Genomic DNA, 25,885 nt, shown 5'->3' with positions numbered 1-25,885 from the left:
AAAAAAACATTCATTGCCAGTGGAAGAAATAATAATAAACTTATACAGCATACTGTTTCACACCTAAAAGAACATTTTAATGTGTGAAATTACAAAAAAAATAATAAAACACTGAGAAAAAAAATAATTATGGTGGCAATTTGGGCACAACTCAATTTAAAAATAAAATTTTAGCTAAACTGGCCAAAGATCGTCACATCACATCACAGTGACAATCTCGGTAGGCAAAACAGATATAAATCGCAACTTTTTGTAATGTTAGCCGTATTTTGTTTAGACCTACAGAAAATAGTTACTGTCCCTTTAAGCAAGTCTCCCAGTTCCCCCTGGATTGACTCGTCAGTGAGCCGCGGGTTTGTAAAGTAAATCCCCAAAACGGATTTTAACTAAATGAAAAGCTGTTGCTTTACTTTTTCTGAAGTCTGATGCTTAATCAATCGACCCAGTTTTATTGGTTAAAGAAATGAAATAATTAACCGATAAAAGCCAACTTCTCATAAACAGGTAATTTTATGTAAAACTACAAAGCGATTATTTTCCCCTCTCAGTTCAAAATGGCGTCGCAGTTCGGTGTTCTGTTACATAGAGCATGCTCCCTATCATAATGTATTAAAGTACAGGGCAGGCTGGGAGACATGGCTTAATAAAATATATTGTTTTTATATCACATCCGATTTCTTTAATTTAAAGGAAATTACATGTGACTAACTATTCTCAAAAAGTAGCTTTTATTTTATAAATCCCGTCTGTGGTATGAATCGTATTAGTGCCAGCCTACGACGATTTTTGTCTAATTACGAGAATATAGTCATATTATTAGCAGAATAAAGATACGATTTTACCAGATGAACTTAATAAAATTACGAGAAAATTTGTTTTGACAAAGAAGCTTTTATGACCAGTTCAGTTCGAGTTCCCATAAAATTACCCTGATATTACAACTTTATTCTAGTAATATTATGACTGTATTCTTGTAGTATTATGACTTATGCTAATAAATAAGTAAAAAAAAAAAACTCTTAGTCTGTCGTCATAGAGTTAATTCAAAGTCTAAATAAATATAAGTTGTTAAAAACGCTCGTCAAACAAGATGGCCGCCCTGGGCGTGCTGACGTCACTCTGACCTGTGGAATCACATTGGTGAAAAGATTTTTGATTTTCCGAAAATTAAACCTTTGAAAACCAAAAACTCAATCAATCAATAAAATAGATTCACCGCTCAGGCCTTACAGTACTTTAAAGGTTGGTAAAAAAAAAAAGATGATTGTAAACGGAGCAGTGCCTTTTAATGAATCAACGTTTCTGATGATGAGGAAAATGAGTATAAAACTCAAAATCTGTTTCTTCTTTCCTTCCAGTATGAAAATATGCCATATTTAAGTATCTTACAATCTTCTTTTCTAAATATTACATTTTTAAATCTGCTGGTCTTTATCACATCTTGTTTTATCCTATGTCCTTCCTTCCAATAAAACTGTTTTCGTCACTTGTAATTAATAAACATGTTTTTAACTAATTAACACTTTACTGACCTTTAAAAAGCAGCTACATTTATATTTCAGACATGAATGAAAAAGCTGCAGAATGCCCTAAAACTGCTTATGAATGTTGCATAAAGTGTTTCTGCTTAATTAATAACTAGTTTATTAACTATGTTTTTGTCATTTCTGATGAAAGTGGTACTCATTTCAATCCTTAAAATGTGCAGTTTGCTGTTTTTCTCTGACTCAGACCTCACAGGAACTAATTTCAAAAAGTAATTACCTTTTTTCTGTTATTTAGAAATAATTCCTACAGAAAATTGGTTATGATCTTTTTTGTCAAACTATTATGTTAGTTCAAAGGAAGTTTATAGAGTCAAGTCTCTCTTAGGGGTATCATTATTGTCAAAAATATTGCATAATGCAACTTCGCAATAATTTCTATGTGCGACATAAGAAGACGATCAGCTGGCAATGTTATTTAAACTTTAATTTAAACAAAAATTACCTCTATTAATTTGAAAACACAAAAATATGAAATTTTACAGAATGTTGTCGGTACATCACCCTAAGTAAATCTTAAAATAGATTTGTGAACATATAAAAAATATCTAACATTTTGGAAAATTATACAATCATCATATATTGGCACCCCTAAAAAAAGTCTTGTAAATAATTATATCTTTAGTTTAAGTAGTATAATCTTACGCTGGAAGGAATAATTAAAAATTCAACATACACTTTAGTTATTGAGGAAAATATCCAACATTAAAAAATTTTACTTTTTAGTTAAACAAGTGCAACTGAAACATTTTCCTCATTTTAAATTGGTTTCAGAGTTTTGTAGCTTTCATTTAATAATCAAAGACTTCCTGTTTACCTGAGGTACAAATGCCATGAAGCAGAGGTACATATCTTATACCATCCTGTCAAAATAGGAAACATAAGCAAACATATGTGATCCAGAAATTTGCTACCCGCCTAGAGTAGCTAATGTGCAGTCAGAGCAATAATTAAAAACAACTGAAACTGTGATGAACAATAATCCTGAATGCATCTCAAAGATGTGACCACAGGTAAGATCTGGAGTAATGGACGCCATTTTCTAATCTAAACAACTATCAACAAAGCTATTCTTTAGGCCAAAGAGTTGTTTGGAATGAGAAGTGAGACAAACAATCCAGTTGGAAAGAACGATAAATGGAAAAGCAACTCATGCCCATTGTTGGGTACGGTAGAGAAATGGTGATGCTGTGGGCCTCTTTTTCTTCTTAATGCTCTGGCAACTTAAACTCTCTGACAAAGCAGGGGATTTTAATCAAAAATAAGGCGGCCTCAAACATTAGACCGCAAACATATGATCATCAAAAGGCGAAGGTGCTAGTTTTTAAAGTAACTGCACTGAAAAAAAAAACCCCGGTTGATCCAACTTCAAAAAAATTTGTTCATTTGTTACAAGTAAGTTTAGCTAAGTAAATATCTTAAGTTATGTTAAACGTAAATAAAGTAACTTTGGCAAACTTAATCTGATTATGTACAACAAATTAACTTTTTTTTTTTTTTAGTTGGAGCTCCGTTCTTTTTTTTCCAGTGTGTGAATTTAACCCCAAAGTTTCCTGCTGCTGCTTCTAAGTTCTGATTTAAATTTCAAAACTCTGTGAGAACATGTGCTTATGTTACAGAGCAGTTCTATCAAAACGTGAAGCGTTCACAGTCTAAAGCTGTGACAAATCAACACACAGAAAAACAACCTGTGAGGAAAATGAGTATAAAACTCAAAATCTGTTTCTTCTTTCCTTCCAGTATGAAAATATGCCATATTTAAGTATCTTACAATCTTCTTTTCTAAATATTACATTTTTAAATCTGCTGGTCTTTATCACATCTTGTTTTATCCTATGTCCTTCCTTCCAATAAAACAGTTTTAGTCACTTGTAATTAATAAACATGTTTTTAACTAATTAACACTTTACCGACCTTTAAAAAGCAGCTACATTTATATTTCACACATGAATGAAAAAGCTGCAGAATGCCCTAAAACTGCTTATTAATGTTGCATAAAGTGTTTCTGCTTAATTAATAACTAGTTTATTAACTATGTTTTTGTCATTTCTTATGAAAGTGGTACTCATTTCAATCCTTAAAATGTTTCCAAAGATCGAATATAGCTATTAAGTCAAAAATAATGGTTCCAAAATATAGTGTTATATGCTCAATACAAGAAAAGAAACATTTTACATATTCAGCAGGAAGGGTCACAGTCAACATGGTTCAGAGTTTATATTTTGAGGCTTCTTATCTGGTTCTTTTCCTGAAAGAATTCAAAGAATTCATAATTTACAGGAAATAGAATTAAATGAGAGAAGAATAAAAAAATCAAACCAAAAGTATTTTTGTGGGTGTGGCAACCCAAATAAATTTTTTTGTCTTGTTTTGTAGCAGGATAAAGATTTGCTGCAGTCAACTCTTCTCTTCTTCTGCGTTTTCTGTACATTCGCTGTCCAGGAGCTGCTCCATGTGGCTCAGGAAAGCATGGCTGCTTTCTTCCTCCAGAATCTGCTCCCAGAATTTCACTGAGAAGCAAGAGAGGAAAAACGATCACCACAGGTGAAGAAGAATAGTATTACAGTATGGAGTAATTGACTTATTGCTGGAATCAACTAAAAGAGTTTGATTATTTTCAGGTGAATTTACTAAAAAAAAAAAAACCAGAGTAAGAGTAGCACTACTTCAACATATTTTTACTCAAGTAAAAGTAAAAAGTCGCTTTCCAATAAATTACTCAAGTAAAAAAAGTATTTGGTATAAAGGCTACTCAAGTACTAAAATTTAATTTAATATTTTAAAATGATGTCAATAGACAAAATGTGAAGATATGTGAAAATTCTGGCTTTTTAAAGGCTAAATTAAATACTACAAATAAATAATACACACAAGCAAAATAAACATGTTTTCAAACTTTTTTCTCCAACATTAAAAAACTTTACATAAAATTAATACTTGCAGTAAGTAATCTGTATAGGGTAATGTACCTCTAATGATGATAAGTATTATTACCGTATTTTCCGGACTATACAACTGCACCTACAAAGTTTTTTTTTAAAAACTGGAAACGTACATATATAAGCCGCACCGGGCTATAAGCTGCTGGCATCTCTGCTGCTCTCGGTTTTCCACAAGGACGCAGCAGTCCTTAACAGCAGATTTGTTAAGGACGCAGCCCTGCGTCTCCAACGCCGAACCATGGATTCGTTCACGCAGAGTTTACGTGCAGCAGCTCCCAGAATTTATCACATCTTGTTTTATCCTATGTCCTTCCTTCTGTACTGCCAGATCGATAGCCTTCAAATTAAAAGCTGCATCATATGAACTTCTTTGTGTGGTTTCCATGATGAGGGGGTTTGCGCTTGAATACATTTCTCCGTCATGTCTGCTGCTAGCATGTGCTTGTTCTCTATGGTTCTAAATACAAATTAGCACTTTCTTCTTTGATTTCCAATTTTGACTTCCAATGATTCACTTCCTGCTAAAGAGCCCCCTGGTGGTTGAAGAAAAATCCACAGAAAAGCCGCACCGGGCTGCATGGTTCAAAGCGTGGGGAAAAAAGTAGTGGTTTATAGTCCAAAAAATACGGTAATCTCCAAATGGCCCAACAGGCTCAGCAGATAGGAAAAAAAAAGAACAACAAAGCTGGTGTATGAACAAGAGGTCTCACTCTAACATAAACTGTAAGTCTGAGTCTATGTTTCAAATTTTTTCTGTTTGAAATGTTTCTTCTTTCTTCATTGAAGTTACTTGTGCTGGTTACACTATTCAGAAATTTTACTCAAGTAAGAGTAGCAATTGTTCATAGTAACATTACTAATGTAAAAGTAAAAAGTACAATGCAGTAAAACTACTCTTAAAAGTACATATTTTCCAAAAGGCTATTCAAGTAAATGTGGGTAGTTACACCTCTGGTTTTATCTTATTGATCAGTTAATGAAAAAGATGGGTTCCCTGTCATTGTTGTGCTGTAAATAAAACGCTGTGACTTACAGTAATGTGGTTTCTCGGACCATTTGCTGTCGGGTCCAGGCTCGGACTCCTCAGCCAGACTGTTAATCTGCAGTGGCTCTGTGTTTCCATGCAGCTCTGTTTCAGGCTGGTCGCTGCGCTCCGAGCTCGACAGCATCACCTCGTAGGCCCTCCGGGCCTCAGATGACAACTCAATCATCTTGTGATAGAAATCCTGTAGGTATCAAAGCGAATTTTCACATTTTAAAACGTTAGTTACCCTTTGCAGCTACTAGATATTCAGCATCTTACTGTAAAAATCTTACAGATGTGGATATACGCATAAAAAAATCTTTCAATTAGTCAGTTATTTTTTTAAAATGGCCACCATTTTTGACATTTTTAAATCAATTATTGCTATGAAATGAGACATGGATTAACTTTCTATCACATAATATGTTTTTAACTATATGGTCATCCTTCTTACACAAGTTTAAAGTAGTAATATGTAGCAAAATGAGATGCTGGTTAGCATTAGCTTCCATTAATATTTTTAATGTGTTTAGCAGTTTAGCGTTAGCAAAACTTATTTTTAATGTGTTTAGTGGTTTAGCATTAGCTTCTGCTAATTTGTAAATATGTTTAGTGGTTTAGCNTGTTTAGTGGTTTAGCATTAGCTTCTGCTAATTTGTAAATATGTTTAGTGGTTTAGCGTTAGCTAAGCTAGGATTCTTGTTTAGGAGACTACTGATTAGTGAATCTAAATTTGTGGTTAGCGGTGGCTATGACTACTCCCGATTTTAGTGCAAACATGCAGCTCTAGAAAAATTAAGAGTCCACTGCACTGAACCAAATTGAAAACCTCATGGTTGGTTCCACCAAATATTGATTTCTGAACTCTTTCTGATTTTTGTGGTGGCCATCTTGAAAAATCAAAATGTTATCAGTAAATATGATTTCTGTTCATCCAATCATCTATGATTTGACACCAAAGCTATTCATCTGTGATAAAAATCAGTCTTCCTTGATGACCATCTTGGTGGCAATCTTGTATTTTTTTTCATAAGGGCAAGCCCCTGGGAACTTCTGCACTAAGTTAGGTTCTAGTGTCCACATATGGAAGATTTTGCTGCCCTATATCTGAGTATGATAACCCTGACCTGCGCTCCATCGTAGTTGAAGATGCCCACAAGGCTGACGGGCACAGCCTTGTTGACACAGTGGCCCAGTGCTTTCCTGGAAAGTGCAAACACGAACGGTACGCCCTGTTCGCGACACATGTTGATGATCGTGTGCAGAACCTCGTCCAGGCCACCTGTGGAGGGAATATTTTCTATCAACATGCAGCTTTTCCCTGTCCAGTTTGAGCAGCCGCACGCCTGTCTGGACCTCCCCGCCACTGATGTTGCTATTGTATACATTTTTGACGCAGAGTCTTTTATTTCCATCTGAGATGAAAACAAAGTTTTTCTTAGATTTGTTTCAGGATCTAAATGTGGTTCCTCATCAGAGCGAAAATGTCACAAAATACTTTCAAGTTTCTGTTTTTGGTGTCCTAAAATAGCTATTTAAAAACATTTAAAAAGGATATCTGAAAGTGTTTATATGCAGCTCCCCTCACATTAATATGCATTATTTTAGTTATTCTTCAAAATGGAAAATAAAGGAGAACATGCAATTAAACAATAGTGGAGTACCAATAAAAGAAAAAATACACACAAAAAAAATCACAAGAATAAAGTCAAAGTTGAAATAATCCAAGAATAAAGTTATAATAATACGAGAATAAAATTTCATTCTTGTATTATTTCAACTTTATTCATATCTTTACTGTTATAACTTTATTCTTGTAATTTAATTTTTTTTCTTATTGTGGCCCTTATACTCTGTCGTAATTAAATATAGATGATCATTCAGAAAATCTGTAGAAAAAAAAGATTAATAAGCTAAACAACTACAATCAGAGCAACAATTAAAAATGTGGCCATCATCTTGGAGGAGAACTCATATTTATCTTTCCAGTTTGCACATTAAGAGGTAAAAGAAAAAACTCCTACACTCACTGCAGCAGTCATAACAACCAATGGATCTATCTAACGCTGTTTGGAAAATCTTTTTTTTTCCTGCCCTCACTAATGTAAACATTTTCTGGGACTTTCCCTGGAACAATGCGCTTGGTCAGATGAGACTCAGACTCAACGCATGACAACAAACAACCCATGTGGGTTTGGCATTAAATACAAATATAATAAAAAGGTGCTTGCTGCATAGTGAACGATCTGTGATGCTGTGGGCTTGTTTTTTTCTTTTACAGGCCATGGGAACTGTGTTAGAGTTCATGACATGATAAACCAGAGAATGTTAGGCTACGTTCACACAGCAGGTAAATGCAACGCCGCCTGAACGGCCCAATCCCCATCTGATAAAAAAAATTAGAAATCCAATCTGTGCCACTTCAATATGAAGCCTCACTATTACTAGCATGAGCAACTAGGCTGTCACAATTAAAAAAAAAGTCATTATTGCAATAAATGATAATGTTTTGATATGATTTTAAAGTAATATAATAATAATAACAATGGCATAATAATGCAAGTTTTCTCTCTCCTCAAAGACCAATAAACTTTTATTTTGCAAAGACAACTTAATGCTGGAACTGAAAGTTATTTTAATGATCCAAAATAAAATGCAACTACTAAGAAATAATAAATAGAATAGAACGAAAAACCACACTCATCTGAAAACATAAACAAAATGGAAAAATTGATTATGATCTCCTTGTAAGCATATTAATCATCAGAATGGAAATTATTGAGATAATTTTAATTTATCATGAGATTAATTTTATTATATAATAATTATTATTTTATTTGTTGTTTTGTTTATTTACTTTGGATATTTAAAATGTCTTCCAGTTCCAGTGTTAAATGTTTATTATAATTTAAAGTTTACTGATCTGTGAGAATGTGTTTTGTCTCAATGCAGCAATATTATCGTTTATCTCAAAAACTTCTGGGACAATTTATTGTCCAGCTAAATTTGACGTCGTGACTTGCTTAATAATTCCCCAGACTTTTTCCTAAATAATCTACAGCCGGCGCTTTCGAATACCTTTGGACTGGATGCGTTCGCAGTTGGGCGAGATGATAACACACTTGACTTTCTTCAGTTTGAGGTGTTTCAGAACCTCTCGAAGGCCCATCACGATCCGCCGCTTCATGCGGGCCTTCATGGGATCCTTCTGGTACAGCCGGTCCTGGAACCGGACCAGCTCCTTCAGCAGCGAGGTCACGCACTCATCCAGGTCTTTCCTCAGCATCTGGCTGCAGTAGCTGCCATGCAAACAACAGGAAATCATTACACAGAAGTCTCTGGATATTAGCAAAGTGTGGCTTAAATATCAATACTTCCAATACCAGTCCTATTGTGCTTCAAAATCGATTCTCTCTAAGTATCAATACTTTCATTATTTCAGTCACTTGAGATTGTTAAAATAGCCTGGCAATAATAAAAAAGATCGTCACCCTAATGTACTTCAGACTTTAAAATAAATCAGTTAAAGTGATGTCTTGTGTTCTTATGCAGCAAAGAATTGAATTACTCCACTTTTTTTAGATTTACCAGACACACTATGTGTTTTTGCAACAAGTATTGGCATCGGACAGGAAACCGGTGGCATCAGACATCACAAGTCGATACGAAGGGAACAACGTTGCCTCCTTACTCTCTAAACTTCCTGCTGTGAATTTTGGGAACGTTGTTTTGTTGGGGCTCAGATGACGGGGCTTCCTGTTGCACATCATCGTTTTTGTCGTTGTCCTCATCGGCTTCCTCCATGTTGGCGTTTATACCGTTTAAATTCAGCTGTTCGTCGAATCCTTGTGTAAGACTCTGAATGTCTTCTGAAAGAGACAAACAGAATAAATTCAGTCATTCTGAACTCTTTCTATAGTGAGAACATGTTCGCTCTGACCTGTGTCGTTTGAGTCATGCTGCTCCTCTGCAGCATCAATAGTGAGTTCAGAGCCATTTTCAGGCAGCAGTCCTCTCTCCTCTAGCAGACGTCTCTGTTTTTTCTCTTCTCTTTCTTTCAAAATGACCTGAATATGTAACAGAATAAAAGAAAAAAAATTGCATCATATTTTAGATCTAAAAAGCTAAAAATCCTCAAAAGTATGAAACAAATCATAAACAGTTTTGCTTTTCTGAACTCCTCAAGTGGTATACTTTTAGCTTTAGTTCAAAATACTTATAAAAAAAATCTATCAAGCATGTTTTGCTCTCCAGCTATTAATCGGTTAATCAAAAAAAACAAAAAACAAAACACAGATTAGCCCTCAATGTACTGACATTAAGTCAAGCAGGAAGGTCTGAGCTTTTCACATGTTAATGTTACAAGTATTTTTAGCTGCAGATTCATCTTTTGGTACAAATGATCAAGCGTTCATTCAAGAAATTATATGTTATTGAGTTTTTGGTAATAGATTTATAAAAAAAACTGAATTGAATTGATTGTTCATTTGGATATTTTAATGCATTTCTGCAGATATGCTAATATTTTTTATCCGTTTAATCGACAGAATAATCAACGACTAAAATAATTGTTAGCTGCAGCTTTATGAACTCAAACTCAAACTTTCTACCAACACTTTGGCCAAACGTTTTGCACTAATGGCTGAGTTTGTCGCTCCGCATGTAGCATCATCACTCTTTATCATCAACACTCTTTAGTGTTCTGCTTGCTCTTTCTTTTCACATTTAAGCATTTAAATACGTATATCAGTCAGGATATTCTAAACGGTGCTGAAAACGAGAAGTTGTAAAAATGATGATATATGAACTTCAATATAACAATGCAACTACTATAATGATCAACAGTGAGTGTATGACAGATGCTGTCCACTTGCCTTCTTCAGAGGAGTGGGTTTCTTGGCTTTAGGCACTTCTCTTTGCTTTCCTTTCTTAACTAAAGGGCTGGTCGAGTCCAACGGATTGTGTGCGATTTTATCCTGCTGCCATGGCGGCTTCTTCAGAGACAACGATTGTTTCTGGACGACAGGCAGTCCTCCACCAACTACAATGAAGCAGACATCGCTTAATTATGCTCTTAACCGATTTTTAAAGAAATAAAAACCGACATTAGCTGACCAGAGAGAATAATCGGCTTGGTGTCCTGCTTTGATTTTTGAGTTTGTTGCTTCTTTTCCAGGACGGCCAGTATGTTTCCGATGTCCAGCTGGACCGGGGCTTTGCTCTTTTTCCCCGACACTTTCTCTGCTTTCTACAAATCAGGCGATGAAGGTCAGGGCTACGTCACTGAGGCAAAACCAGACTGCTCTGAAAGGGTCAGTTTCAACAAATGATTAACACAAACCTGTCCTTTCTTAGCCATTTCAGGCAGTTGAGTTTTTCCTATTGGTGACTTTTCTTTGTTCAGGCCAGCAGACTGGTACTGTCCTCCTTCTCTTTGGTTTTCCTTGACATCAAATCACAGCATATGACTGTTATTTATGTTATTTTATCTTATGTTGATGCATTTAAAACACTGATGATATCTACCTCATTGCATAGCTTTGTTTTGCTGTTTAACCCAGTTAAACCCAGCACCAACTCAGGGAATTCTTCTTCATCCTAGGAAAAAAAATTTAAATTAAGTCAAATGTCCAAATCTTTATTCACTCAGAGGAAGCAAAAATCAAAATTTACCTCAAGTTTTGGAGGCTCGTGATGAATTAGTGGACTCCCTGACTCGGCTTCTGCATCCTCAGCGTTGCTTTTGGATTTCTTTTTCCTCTTTCGCTTTTTCTTTCCTGGGCCTCCCTCTTCTTGTTGGGTAGAGAGGCAGTTTGCCTGGTAATATAAACAAAATTAACTTTAGAAAAAAAAAACATTGTAAAAACAGATGTTTTTTTTTGTTGTTGTTTTTTTTTACAAAAACAAACAAATAAACCAAAGCAAAAAACAGGCTAATAGTTTAGGAACAAAGCCCAAAAAGAATAGAGCCAGAATATTCATGTTAGTAAATGCAAACACATGTAAAATATATGCAAACATGTATGCAAACTTCCATTTCACAAGGTGCAAGTAATTTTCTTTAAAACCAGTTTAACTGCCTGTTTTTTTCAGCTTTCTTAGCTTCATGGTTCTGTAGATATCAGGGATGCACAGATCTACTTTTGTCACTCCCAATACCAACAGATAAGAGGTTTAGTATCGGTCAATACTGATCCAAAACAGAAAAACAGTCCTGATTAGACCTAAAACTTCTCTTTTTTAATAAAACATAAATGTACTAAATGACAAGTTCATTTGATAACTCTGCACCAGTACTGCACATTTAAATAAAACCAATAGTTTCACAAGTTTGGTCAAACATGTTGAAATAAACTGCAACAAACTTTCTTTAAATGGTTCAGAAAGTGCAATTAGTAATTCTAAATATAATGTAAAATAAATAAAAAAGCATGACGTTGCACAGACCAGTATACAGAATTAGACTGAACAGATCTGCATTTATAGACTGGGTACATTGTCACCGATACCCGATATTGATTTTTATTTCAATATCAGGACCAATACAGATATTAACTCTTTACTTTGTCAAATATTTGCAGCGTTTCTCAATATTACAGGGGATAATCTTTTTTAAATTGTTGCCCAAATGTAAATTATTGAACTCATTATAATTAATTATGCAGGTAATAAATTTATTGCTTATTGCAACCGGCTTAGAGTCAAAATGAAGTTTAATCACGGCGGTGGCATCATGCTGGGGGCCTGTTTCGCTGCTGGTCCATTGCAGAAAGTGGATGAAAGACTGAAGAAAGAAAATTACCTTCAAAATCTTTATTTCACTTCATATCAATGACTTTATGGACAAATAAAGCTACTAAATTTTCAAAAATAATCCAAACTGGTGAGCAGTGTCCTCCCAGTCGCTTTTTTATACTCAGAACCATCAGAGAGTTTTGTTGCTGATCCAGCCCAGAAAACCGAGGCGAGGTTCTGGCTGATCAGCTTCCAGCTCAACTCGACTCTCGGTGAGTCCATTTAAATTTCTTCCTTATGCCTCATGAGGAAAAGAGAAGAATAAAGACTGAAACCCTTTTTATTAAGAATTAAGCCAGAAAAAACAGACTGCACCTGTGTGTCGCTGCGGCGGATTGTCTCGTCTGTAACAACAGGTTTCTTTGGGGGCTGAGAGGCAATATTTGCCCAGGATGTTATTACCGGCCTAGCTACTAGGAAAGAAAGAAAAACAAGTGATTCACAAGTTAGAAAAGACTGACGCCGTGGTTCAGGAGATGATTTCAGCCTTTACCTGGTGGGTTAGCAGGGGTGGTATTCTGGAAAGGCTCAAGTTCTGCTGGAGAGCCATTTCTTCCAGCCTGCCAAATAATAATAATAATAATAAAGAAGAAACAGCTCAGTGTTCATATTTCTACACGATCTAATCTGACTTTTCTTTTAAATACAGAAACCAACCTTCTGGGAAGTCGTCTGAGTTCGTGGGTTTGTGCATTGAGGGCTTGGACGCCAGCAGTCTTTCTGAGCTCCAGCATGAGAAGCTGATTTCTGCAAAACGCCGGCTAACTCCGGAAAATCAGCCATCTTCACTTCAAACGGGGCAAAATCTGCCATTGCTGGCGTTGATTTCCTTCCAGAGGCTGGGGCTGACCTGACATGTCTAAAACCTGCTGAAGCTCCAAAGGGACAGACAACAGCACAATAAATAAATGGCTAAATAAAGCTTTATAATTATTCATATGCATAAATAATATATATGAGACATATGTTAAATAACTAAATGTACAAATCATTAATTAAAAATCTGAATTCAATTTATATTAACATCATGCATTAATACTGAAGTATTTAAATATTTCATAGACTTATGTTGCTGCACAAGGAGAATTTTATTCCATCTCCAAGCCTTGAACGTCATTGGGTCGGGTCAAGACAAAAAACTATTGGTCTGTAGTTAAACTGCAGATTAATTATTATTATTCAATGTTAAATGATTAAAAACAAAGTACTAAAAGAAGGTTCTTTCATTTAAAACCTTTGATGTGTTAAACGAAGGTTTTCTAGACCGTCTAATTCACAAACCCAGCCCCTTAGTTGGATATTTAGCTAAAAAACAGCAAAATTAGAATTAAAGATTCCCATCACACACACGCACACACAATAATCATCAGGGTCTTTTTGGTGAATCAGCCTGAAAGCCTTAATTATTTCATGATGGACTGTGGGAATGGAAACGTTAACTTGATAAATACTGAAGTAGTTTAACAAAATTAATGAAAATTTTAGTTAATAATTGAATTATTTGTATTCTTCTTCTGGCTGCTCATCACAGCGAGTCATCCTCTTCTGTCTAATTATATGCATTCATTCAATTTCAAATTCAAAAATAAATTATTGTAGATGGTGATGGAAAGATCTCCTGTAGAGGTCTGTATCGAAGCGACCTTGAAGAAGCCTCTGACTGAAGGTACTCTTAATTATTGACTAATTTAACTATATACCAATAAATGTTTATTCAAATAATGTAAGTATTATACTTTTATATGGAATATCATATATATAAATAGCTTTTGAAGGCATAATTTGGTTATTTATGAAAATCTACGTGCGAGTCACTCGAGTTTTGATGGATGATGTTTACCTTTTTGTCGTGCATCCGCTGAGTTTTTGCCCACATTTCTGCCCTGAGAGTCATTGCTGCTTTTTGATGTCTGCAAACACACAAACAAAAGGATTTAAATCTATTACATAAATTAAGCCAAAGTAACTTAGCGTGACTTTAATAAGTGTAATAAAAAGAAAACCTTTGAATGTGGATCCCAGAGGAGCTTATTTTTGTCACTGGCTTCCCTCACAGGACGTCTGCTACTGTAGCCATGACTTCTTGAAACATCTCCCCCTTTTCCTGCTTGTTTTTGGCTCAGATCTGCCCAGTTCCTTAAAAAAACATACAGACACAGAAAAAGATATGGTCAGGGGTCCAGTTGCTGATTACTTGGACATAGCCATGATGTCCATACCTGGCTGAAGTTTGGTTGGACATGTAAGGATTTGGTAAGACCGGAGGAACTGAAGCTGTGTGAGGATCAGAAGCATCTCTGCTTCTTTTCTTCTGATGTTTTTCAAAATCCTGGGGAGAACAATTACTAGGTGTCAGTTTGCTCTCCTGGAAAACGTAAAGTCATGTCAACAAAAACCTTTGATAAACATGTTACTTATAATTATTTAAATACACTGCAAAACGCATTATAAGGAACACTTCAATTCTGCTTTGACATATCGAAGCTTTAAGAAGTGTTAAAAATACAATATTTGTGCTTCAGACAAAATTACGTCCTAGGAAACAAAATGTTATTTTCACTTCATCAGCTGCCCCCATTTAAGCACTTTTTAGAAACAACTGCAACTGTAGCAGGACATATTCGCATGAGTTAGCTTCAGTGCTAGCTAAATAGGCAGTTATAATCCAATTTGGTGTTCTTTACCTTCTCCATCTTCAGGCTTTTTTAAGATTTAGTCACATGTTCGTATTTTCACATGCGGTTCCAAGTGTTGTCAAAGTCCACCCTACGATTATGCCATGTGTTTGCTAATCATGAACAACCTGTTTGATAGCTTAGCATAAAAAAACAGCAGCTAGCTGAGTGATGCGTCAGTTGCGGTCGAACCGACTCAATCCGCTAGCTCTTCTAATTGAACTATCTTAATTCATTTGCACTTAAATTGCATATCAACATTTACACATACAACTTAGATTTCAAAACTGTGATCAAATTTAAAGGCTAGAGGTACAGCTTTATGAACAGATGTTTAAGAGCTGAAGGGATCGGTTCTTGTTGGTGAGTTGAGCCAAATAATGCGGTTCTCAGATCAGGATCGGAAGTCCCATCAACTGAGCGAGGCGACGTTCACAGAGGAACAAACGGTGTAATAGCGACATCTTATAGGTTTAGAGAGCAAATAAAATAATTCAGTAAAAAGTTGGGTTGACTTCATGAAAGTAACGAATGGTATTTCTGACAAATAGCAAATCTGGCGTACACTAATATACAAAATCTAACAAGTGAGTTTTCTTAGCTCATTAATAGGAAAATTTGCCTTAAATTCAGTCTTTCTAGTTGCTTTAGTAAGAACTTTGTCGATAGTCTTTTTTTAAGGCATACCTTGAATATGAGGTTTAGTGGTGTTGTCATGTAATATACTTAGGATTCTTACTTTTTATTTAAAATGTAATTCAAAAATGTAAAAAAAAAATTGTTGAAAACAGAAGTGAAGTAAAACAAACAATCATTTACTATCTACTTGCTGGTTATCAATAAAGAAATTAATTTGATGACATTATTTCTGTAGAGTTTTATTGACACCTTTAGGATATTATTCCATTACAACCAATGGATGATGCGTTTCTTTTTCAAACATTCGTAAAATAAACCATTGACACATTCAATGACCGTAAAAATAAATTGCTGACTTATAAAATACTGCATCTATAGGATAAAATACTCTTATAAAAAGATATTCAAACTCCACTAACAATGTAATTTCTAATCATCAAAACATGTGTTCAATAAAAAGGAGATGTCTTAATGTGCAAATATACAGAATTATTTTCTAACACAACATTATTCTGTACCTACTTCTCTATTTTGGCGTATGTTTGGTCTTTTTGTTTCATATGTTTATCTTTGGCACAATGCACCAAAAGTAATCCTCACATCACTACTGAGTAAAAAAAAAATGGAAACACAGTGCTTGTTCTCCCAAAAAAATGTAAACATTAAAACATTTGTATAAGGCAGCAGGAGAGGCATCTTGATCTCTGCAGGTCACTCCTCCTTTGACCTCTGGGCTTTGCTCAGGAGAAAAAGTGGAATCACAAATGAGGCTGACGTGATGAGAAAGCAGGTCTGTGCTCCTGCAATCCAATAAACTGAAATAAAATACAGAAAAAACTGGATAAACATAAGATGTAAATACAAAAAGAGCAAAAATATAGGCGTCTCAAAGTAATTTCAGATTTGTAGGAGATAGGAATAATTTATATGAAGCTAAATTCAAACGCTAAAAAGCTAAAAGCCCCATTATTTTTCTATTCTTTAGCTTCCTTACCAGAGGATGACACCACTGGCCCAAACGCTCTTGCCAGCGCACCCAAACTACGCAGGATCCCCATCACAGTACCTTTCTGATTAGCTGAACCTGATCAAACATCCGACAGGACAGTCAGCAACAATGATCTCAAAATCATAATATTTAATAAAAAAAATTAATAAAGGAGACTCACCGTGGTCAGCAACAAGGGTAGAGAGGCAGGGAACTACAATTGCTGCAGCTGCAACAATGAAAATATGACCAAAAAGGTGTAAATAAATAAATCAGTAAATTAAATGAAGACAGAGAAAATAATTTCCATTTGCTTCCAAGTGGAAATCGTTTTTGAGTGATCAAACTTTAAAAGTCAGACTGAGGGAAGCTTAATTTCCAGGGATCAATTCTTGGACCTGCTCTTTTTAACTCAAAATTTATCTTTGAGTTAAATTTTAAACTGCTGATCTTTAATGACATAATCCTTAGCTTCTTGGAAATATCTGTCTTCAACAATGAAAATGATACAACCAAGTTCTATAAAAGGAAATTGTTTGCTTAATGTTTTATTTATTTCATCAAGAAACCTTTTGAAATCCTATCAAATTTACCAGTAAACAGTTAATCTGAATATAACATTGAATTTATTTACTGCAATTAAAATCAATCACACTCACAATCTCACTGCAGTGTTTTCTGGTTCAACTAATCTGGTTTTAATTTTTAACCCTTTAGTTTATGGTTACATATCAATAATTTACACGAAAAAAAAAAACAAAAAAACACTTCAATCTTCTTCTGGTAAAAAAAAAAAAATCAACAGCGCCCTCTATGGTCAGACGTGGTAACTACAACTTTCAATGCCGCTATTCTTAATTTGTTTGAAGAACAAATTATGTTAGAAAATTTATTGTTCGATTAACTTTTCTTCTGATGTGCATAAAAGGTTTACAGGCAGCCACTAATCATCTCCTATTATTTATATTAACAATAAAAATGAAAAGTTGCTATGATTTTAGTTGATCCTAAAATTGTATCACGGCCCTCATTACAAGCAGTAATAATTTTACAAAATTTTGTTCAATCATTACTGCTTTATTAAAAATATTAATCAGATAAAAAGCAAACATTACTCACCAAAAGAGTATAATGCCAAACCAATATAAAGCATTGCAATATTCCACGATAACCCAATGAGAATGAATGCAGGGATCAACATCATTATTGCCTGAAAGGATTAATATTTATTTCAATATTACATTTCTCTGCCTGTTCAGTATAATATTCATCATGCAGATATATTAAATCGTTACCATGTAAACAGCACGTATGTGTTGCCCAGGTTTGATTCTTCGAGCGTAACCCCCCTGGATTAAAGCCATGATGACACCAACGAAGAAGAACATCTTTCCCTGCTGCATGCTGTTTACAGAAGACAATAAAAGCATTTATGTTTCTCCTTAGAGTTTCTGCCGATTTCACCAACTCAGATTTAAGACTTTATAAAATCGTTATGAATGGAATTTAAGACCTACTTCTCAAAATAAATGTACACTTCATCCAGCCAACTTGCGATAAATTTCCATTTGTCCTTGATAAACGCGGAAAGGCTAACTAGCTAGCAATGCTATGTTAGCATTGAAAATGTCTGCGTGTGGCTCAAGATTTTGCCTGACAGAAAAGCCCCGCTAAAAAATACAAAAATAAAACAATACATAAAATATACGCGATTATACGTAAAAGGATTAAGGTCACTGAAAAGAATTATAATTACGTCGAAATCGAAATAAATTACCAAACATTCTTAAATTAGGTGAATGTAATTACGAATTTAATGATGACATTTCACTTAATGTAATGATTTGATTGTTGATTCTATGTTGCATGACTTTGTGTTTTTGTGTTTGTTATGATGTAAAGTACTTTGAAATGCCTTGCTGCTGAAATGTGCTATACAAATAAAATTTGATTGATTGATGTAAATTATGTTGTTAGCATTTAAAAATAATTATGAAACTACGTTTTTCTTGTAGGATTTGTAAACCTGCAAGTTAGCCACACTGAAAGCCTGTCCCAAATGTATTAGGCAGATTATTTGCCTTATTTATTTAGTTTACTGATTCTGAGAAAAAAGTGAGAATGCTGAGATTAAAGTGAGATTTTTTTTTCTTCTCCTATCAAGCCTAATTCTCTTCCATCCGATTCAATAGTCCAGCCCAGACAAAATTTAAGACTTCTGATTAAAACATTTAAAGTCAACTTTCTTTTTAAAAAATTAATTCAAGACATTTTAAATCCTTAATTTCAGATACATGGATTCTTAAGGATGTGCGGACACCCTACTGCTAATGCACAATTTTATCTCCGGGTTTATACCTTGTAAACTTGAAGCGCTGGTGAGTCAGAAAACTCAGGGTGAACTCTAGGCCGGAGAACAGGAAGAGGTAGCAGAAATAAACCAAACCCAACACTTGGAGCTTCTGCATTCCTGTAAGAAACACAGCCCCACTTCCTGTCAGCAGGCGATAGTCCATCTTTGGTTTAGTTAAAGGGTACAATGATGTAGGACCAGCACTCACTTTCTTTAGAAGGTGGTTCCTTTGTCCTGGTGACAGCAGTGAAATGGAACAAGGAGACGGGACTGAGAAGGTCCATGGAGTCTCCACCATGAGAAGATGAACCCTGGAATGACAATAACTTTACATTTCTGAAAAAAAACATTAAATACATTGGAAATACAGTAAAAGATGGAAATGAACCAATAATTTTAACTTTTAAAAATAAGAATATCTACATTTTTTTTTTTTTTTTGCTTAAAACTACCGTATGATTTGTAGCCGAGGACGCATCTGCAGTTAAATAAATACTTCTAACATCAACATGAGCAAAGCTCAGCTCTTGACTTAGAATTAATAGAGTGTAGGTCTAATATGGTGATTATTTTTTGGATTAACTGATTAACAATTGGATAACAAAATGTGCTTACAATGCAAAAACACAAGTATTTTTGGGCTAGTTTGTATTGCAAATATTTTAGTACACTTGAAATAAGACAAAAACTAACTTACAAGTAACTTTTAAACAAGATAATAGAGCTCGTTTTAAGTTAATAATTCCTTTATATTATTTCACCGTTACAAGACATTTTATTTATGTGGTAAGTGAAATAATCTGCCAATGGAACTAGTACCTTTTCATCAAAATGAAGGGATTAGTGATTTAAATCAAGCTCATATATCTTGCTGAAAAGTTACTTGTAAGTTAGTTGTGACTTATTTAAAGTTTACTAACATATTTTCACTAGAAACTAGACCAAAAATACTTGGTAAGATTTGTGTATTTGCAGTGTAATAGAACCAGGTGAAGTTAAATCTACGCAACTTGTGGAGTTCTTGGTAGAAAATATCTATAAATGAAAAATGTATTGTTTTTGTTCTGATTACTGCTCTGAATATGTTGTTCTTTCAAGAATGGGCCTTTTTTGAATCCAGTCAACAAATCGATAACTAAATCAGCAGATGATTATGTCAATAACTGATTGATTACATTAATTGTTTCAGCTGTACTGAATGTGTTGTGAACAGAAGTGAAGGTTGGAAGTGTAGGTTCCTCTTTACTACAGCAGAGCCTCCACTTCATTGCTCCATATAGCATGTAGTCACTGTTTCCCACATTCTCTCACTACAAGCTAATCAGACTCTGCTACATTGTTGCTCAGTCCTGGCTCAACATAAATCCAACTCCACATGGAGCCTAAACACATTGAGGTGTCATAATCTAGCTTTAGTAACATCACATAATCTTGAAAAAGCTTTTCCATGAAAAATGAAATGACCTTTTACCCTAAATCCTCTATATCCGTGGTTTGCAACCTGCGGCTGCAGAGCCACAAATGGCTCTGAGCATCTTTCACAATGGCTCTCAACGACTTTACTGAAAATCATGAAGCATGAACTGAAGTTTTAAAATATAAATATAAAAACAAATGCTGGCTTTTACAGTTTTGAATCACGTTCATGGAATAACTGCATTGAATTACTACATTAGAATGACACTAAAAGTTGTCAGTAAAATGTTTTATACTTTTTTTGTCTTCATCAGGTTGGTGACTGACTATGGTGACTGCATACTATTTAACTAGTGCAGTTAAAAACTAAATATTGAACTATGACATTTTAAACTAATAACATTTAGTTTTTATATTATGACAAACATTTTGATTTATTCCAGTTATATCATATCTACTTATGTATGATTTTTTTCATAAAAGCCTAACTTTCTGCTGTGTGACTGATTAACTTTACAGTCAATGCCCCATAAAGGAAAATGGATAATTTTTTTTATATTTTTTGGTAATATTTGAATGTTTTCCTCACTTTAAAACCTAATTTAAAAAAACTAAATAAAATTGTGATTCTATAAAAAAAAATCAATTCGATTCAAACAAAAATACACAAAAACATTAGTTAAAATTACAAACTTCTCATAGTAGATATTTCTCAAAAATTATAAGCTAAGTCATAGCATTTGCAGCTCTGAAGTTTTGTTGTAGCTCAACTGAAGGCAAAATGACTCTTTGGATTGTAAATCTTGTGGATGCAGCAGAATTACAGAGGTTGGTGAAATCTGAACCAGTTGGCCTGAACAGAACAAAGGTCTTCTGGGACATTTAAAGCATCAAGTGTCCATCCGATGACGTTGTCAGCGCTGGAACAAAATGTTCTGTAAACCCACCGCTGTTATTGCTTGCGTTCAACGTAGAACGCTGAAATAACTTCTTGACTCCCAGCAGAAACTTCCTGAAAAAGTGTCATCACCGTGACAACCCAGGAAGTTACTGCAGTAGGCAACAAATGGAAACTGAACAGGTTTTCCAAAAGGACTCGAATAGGAGGAAGTTGGACGGGTTTTTCTGGTTTCAACTCCAACCTGAAAAGGTTCTATACTGAGGTCAGGAGTTTCTGACCCACATGTGTGTGTTGGGGGTCATTTCTAATCCCAATGGTTGAAGTTTAAAGTTGTTTTTAAGTCTATTTGGCTCTTCTGTCGTAACAATTATAAAAACAACAAACAATAATACCCCCATCTAACTATTGTTAGTCCTTTTGCTTTCTTGGTAATGTAAATTTTCTGCTACAATGATAAAACCAAAAAGGGCATATTTTCCAATTAAATTTAATATTTGACTACTATCCTCTGAAATAGTATGTATTTTGATTCTATTTACACTATTTATATAGCAATATAGCTAATTAAACTCCCCATAAAACCACTGAATTAACCATTGAGAGGTTAATTCTATATTTCTTGTGTTGAAAGCACAATTTTACTCTGATTGGGAGACAGAATTACCAATCAGGTACTGGAAAACATTTACATAATCTCAGCTAAAATTTGGAATTTAAAAGACCATTTGATTGGATGAAAAGTTCAAAATAATTGATCAGTATTTCCCGTGAGGCAAAATTCACATTTTGCACTTTTTTGTACTTCTATTTCTGTTTCTATTGCCTCTAAAAACAGCCCAAGAGTAAAATTTTTTTTAAATAAAATAAATAAATAAATAAATAAAAATCACCTTGTCATTTTCTGACAATGAGTTAATGTTTTTTTTGAGTGTGTGGAAAAAGAGCCATCTGAAGAACTTCTTTCCACGGAAACTACACCATTACCTAGCAACCCCAGCGGCGTCCAGCCCATCACCTAGCAACCCAAGTGGAGTTTTGGCAATAGCTATACAATTTGGGGAGCATGGCTAGCAGCAGCTTATTTGGATTTAAAGGAACAGAGGCCCTAAAACACTCATTCTGAAAAGAGTTCAAGATAGGGAGAACTGACCAGACTAAAATCTCATTATCTAAGAATGACTTTGTGAAAAAAATGTAATGACCATGTTCTGTATAGCCCATAAACAAATTCTAATTATTCAAAGGAAGCATAATAGACCACCTTTAAGAAACATCACATTTATTTATATTTTAAACTCACCTTAATAACCTTAGGAAGTGTTTCTGGCAACATCATCCAAATGACAAAAATATCAATAACACTGAAGGTCAAGGCGAGCAGTGCTGGAGTTTCGTAGAAGACATTTCCTGTTGTTTTGGAGCTGACAGCAAAGTAAGCACCCATGAGAGGTCCAACGGTGAAGCCCAAGGAAAAGGCAACACCAATCATTGCCTGATCAAAAAAATTTTTAAAAATTACTTGATTAAAAAAAATGGACTTGTAACTCCATGAATGAGAAAACTGTTAGTATGAGAAATGTACAAATGTTAATAAGAATTTCTCCAACACCACAGACGTCTGTGCTCAGCATTAAAGTCATCATAGTTAACTAAAACTAACAAAATAGCAAAAATGAGAAAACATTTTTGTTCACTTAAATAAATTAAAATGGTAAGTAATGGGAAAAAACTATAACTAACTGCAACTCCATTGTGGGTTTATAAAACTAAAACATACGGAAATTATAAATGTAATATCCTTTGTTTTTGTGTTTATGAATCTATTTATTAGCCTTTCAAACTGATGTGAAATAGATTTTCCCCCCCAGATTTTTATTATGTCAGCTGTCTGCAAATTATGGTACTTCATAATTTGGCATAATTCACAAGAGGCAATAAGTGAATGCATTTTTTGAAAATTATATCTTCTGTTGCATATTCATTACCCAATCAATGTATGCATAATCACAATAGAATACTTTGACTTTTTTGAATTCTGCACCTAAAAATTAACCAAAGTATATAAAAAAAACTAACACAACTAGTAAGACTAATAAAACGTAAACAATATTGAACTAATATTAACTAGAAAATACACACTAAAAACTAATTAAAACAAACAAAAGGTTACAACAAAATAAAACTAATAAAAAAAACCAAACTTTGACCCACCATTCCTCTGTTCCGTGCTTTTGGACATGGCAGATCCGCCACAATGGCAGTGCAGAGGCTGACGTTTCCCTTACAAATGCCCCCAATTACCCGAAACAACAGGAACATGATGAAGCTCCGGGAAACCGCCCAGACTGCGTAGGAGGCCGCCAGTCCTACCTGACAAACAAAGCACCCAATTAGCCCCAAACTGGTGGAATACGACTCACTGGATTTTATCATCGAAAACAAGAAACATTTGAGGTGTTATAGTGCCCTTCTTACTGTGGTGAGAATGAGGAGAGGTCGTCTGCCATGACGGTCAGACAGAGCGCCCGTTACAGGCGAGGACAGGAACTGTAGCAAAGAAAACAGCGACCCAATCAGACCTGAAAGACAAGATAAGGAGTATTAAACTTGAGATAATTCCTCTTTTTCTTCATCATCATTCAGCTCAAAAGTCTGAGTTTGACTTTGGATGAATCTCAGGTTTATGGAATAAAGGGATTGGAATAACTTACCTCCAAACAGAACAGAATTGTATTTCTTTTCCATAGGAATCCCAACAGCCTTCCTAAACCAGTCCACCACACTCTGCAGAGACTGATATGTGACATCCTGGCCCAGAAAAAAAACACAAAAACATCACAGAGAGGCCACTTCAGGGTGAGTCAGCACACACGCCTCCCAAACTAATCAAATTGTGTGCTAGTTATGGCTTTTATGGAACAAATTCTTCTCATAAAACACCTTCTGTTCACAGCAGGACAGAAGTCTGAACACGTCCAAATTCCTGCACTTTTAAACTGAAGCCAAATGATTTTATTCTGCTGTCTTTAAACTGTTTTGAAATCCTACTGACCCCTGCTTGAGCATAATGATCCAAAATGGAAGGCAGCAGCGGCAGAATCAGCGTGAATCCCAGCAGATCCAGCAGCAGGATGATAAACACGATGCCGATGACCTTCGACGAGAAGGAGCTTCCATCTCCAGCTGCCTCATTCATAGCTGACGTTCCTGATTAGATTATTTCCTCTATTCCTATGAAAGAGTAGAAAGTAAATGTTGACATATCAGCAGACCCAAACGTCTTGCAGCTCCAATTGCAGAAAACAGGGTCAAAAAGGTTACGATTCCAGGGAGAATACAAATCAAGCCACACTTTATAGGTTTTGTTAAAAATAAAAAATAGATAGCAACCTTATTTTTTTACTTAATAAAAAAACAAACAATAAAAGAAAACATGTTGAAGTTTGTGGTTGGAAAACAACAATGTGAGTTTTTTGAGTATGAATACTTTTGTAAAGCAATTTGATATTTATTTAAAATGAAAACTGAAAGATAAATAACTTAAGTGTCATGACAGTAAAAGAAAAAAACTGGACCACAAGAACAAACTATCACTTTGAAAATTGATAAAGTAAAGGCATCAAAGTAGTTGTAGGATTATGAAATATAATAGTATTAAAATACTTTTTCTTAATCTATTATTTGGTTGGAGACAAAATGAACTTTTTTGTAAAGTTTATATGGATGCTACTAAGAATAATTTCTAATAGTAATGTAATTAAAAAGCTGTAATATAAATATTTTAGGAAATACTTGCAAATACAAAAATGGCGATGTGTTTAAGAGCCAGAAGAAATGTTAAGTGAACTATGTCTGTAAATCATCACACTCGGTATTCGCAGTCTTCCAGTAAGTTATCAGGAAAGAGACAAAGTGTGATCAAGGAAGAAGGAAACAATTCTTGTACATGTTGTAAACCTGCCTTTCTGAACTCCTTGTTCCAAAAGAATCAAACTCCAAATCATACATTCATTTTCACGACTTTTCGTGTTCGCAGAATCAAGAACCGATCGACACGTATCAGCATCTCCCCTTTCGAGCAACAGGAACACAAAAGGAACTTTACCTACAGTATTTCCGTCACCTGGGTAAGCCGCAGTAGTTGGTCCCGCTCAGAGGAGTCGATAAGGTTTACCTTCTCCACCTCATCGGTCCTCCACTGTGGATCCATACCAGGAACTGCCGTCCTCTTTCATTTGGATGACAAGAATGTGGCGTAATCAGCGCAGCCGCCCGAAACCGCTGCCTTCAAGGCACCGTCGTAAGCTCGTAATTTTGAGTTTCCACACGAACGCCGTAGCCCAATCGTGCTATGCATATTAATTTTTTTTAAGTGGTGTATTTTCAACCATTTGGACACCTAAAATTTTAGCTTAGCATTTGGACACAATTTTATTTTGGTTTCAAATATTAGCATTAACAGTTTTGTATAATTTTACACATCAAATTTGTTGGAATAAACTGACCAACAAAGACATGACTTATTTTATTATTGCACAAAGATACAACAGTGAAATTGGCAACGAAATGTCGTCTGAAAATAGTAAATTATATGTATTTCGCAATATA

General features: G+C 34.7%; 2 protein-coding genes across 6 annotated transcripts; both read right to left on the bottom strand.

The window, feature by feature from the left end:
• Window positions 1-1,953: 1,953 nt before the first annotated feature.
• On the bottom strand, window positions 1,954-15,338 carry LOC103142009 (selenocysteine insertion sequence-binding protein 2). Of its 3 annotated transcripts, none has more exons than XM_007557860.2 (18): window positions 14,990-15,338; window positions 14,525-14,634; window positions 14,309-14,441; window positions 14,146-14,215; window positions 12,963-13,174; window positions 12,799-12,865; window positions 12,621-12,718; window positions 11,184-11,327; window positions 11,037-11,108; window positions 10,852-10,953; window positions 10,626-10,758; window positions 10,385-10,551; window positions 9,451-9,577; window positions 9,202-9,379; window positions 8,589-8,809; window positions 6,638-6,792; window positions 5,520-5,712; window positions 1,954-4,054 (listed from the first exon to the last, which is right to left on the bottom strand). In XM_007557860.2, exons 1-18 carry the CDS (start codon window positions 14,996-14,998, stop codon window positions 3,942-3,944), a joined length of 2,304 nt encoding a protein of 767 aa, XP_007557922.1. In that variant the 5' UTR covers window positions 14,999-15,338; the 3' UTR covers window positions 1,954-3,941. The 3 variants fall into 3 exon arrangements, with proteins under 3 accessions (XP_007557922.1, XP_007557920.1, XP_007557921.1); XM_007557858.2 differs by having other exon boundaries at window positions 12,963-13,180; window positions 14,990-15,336; XM_007557859.2 differs by having other exon boundaries at window positions 12,621-12,715; window positions 12,963-13,180; window positions 14,990-15,336.
• Window positions 15,339-15,837: 499 nt separating this feature from the next.
• Window positions 15,838-25,534, bottom strand: LOC103142008 (major facilitator superfamily domain-containing protein 10). 3 transcript variants are annotated; one of them, XM_007557855.2, is made up of 13 exons: window positions 25,383-25,534; window positions 24,330-24,508; window positions 23,989-24,085; window positions 23,753-23,856; window positions 23,489-23,647; window positions 22,578-22,769; window positions 19,169-19,271; window positions 18,966-19,077; window positions 17,903-18,011; window positions 17,727-17,817; window positions 16,789-16,836; window positions 16,614-16,703; window positions 15,838-16,434 (listed from the first exon to the last, which is right to left on the bottom strand). In XM_007557855.2, the coding sequence occupies exons 2-13, from the start codon at window positions 24,471-24,473 to the stop codon at window positions 16,331-16,333; spliced, it is 1,353 nt and encodes a 450-aa protein (XP_007557917.1). In that variant the 5' UTR covers window positions 24,474-24,508; window positions 25,383-25,534; the 3' UTR covers window positions 15,838-16,330. The 3 variants fall into 3 exon arrangements, with proteins under 3 accessions (XP_007557917.1, XP_007557919.1, XP_007557918.1); XM_007557857.2 differs by having other exon boundaries at window positions 25,387-25,534; XM_007557856.2 differs by having other exon boundaries at window positions 25,401-25,534.
• Window positions 25,535-25,885: the final 351 nt, after the last annotated feature.

This window comes from Poecilia formosa, unplaced genomic scaffold (assembly GCF_000485575.1).
Source record: "Poecilia formosa unplaced genomic scaffold, Poecilia_formosa-5.1.2 Scaffold92, whole genome shotgun sequence".
NCBI lineage: Eukaryota > Metazoa > Chordata > Actinopteri > Cyprinodontiformes > Poeciliidae > Poecilia > Poecilia formosa.
Note: the sequence above shows the minus strand (reverse complement) of the source record. Positions and strands in the feature narration are given on the sequence as shown.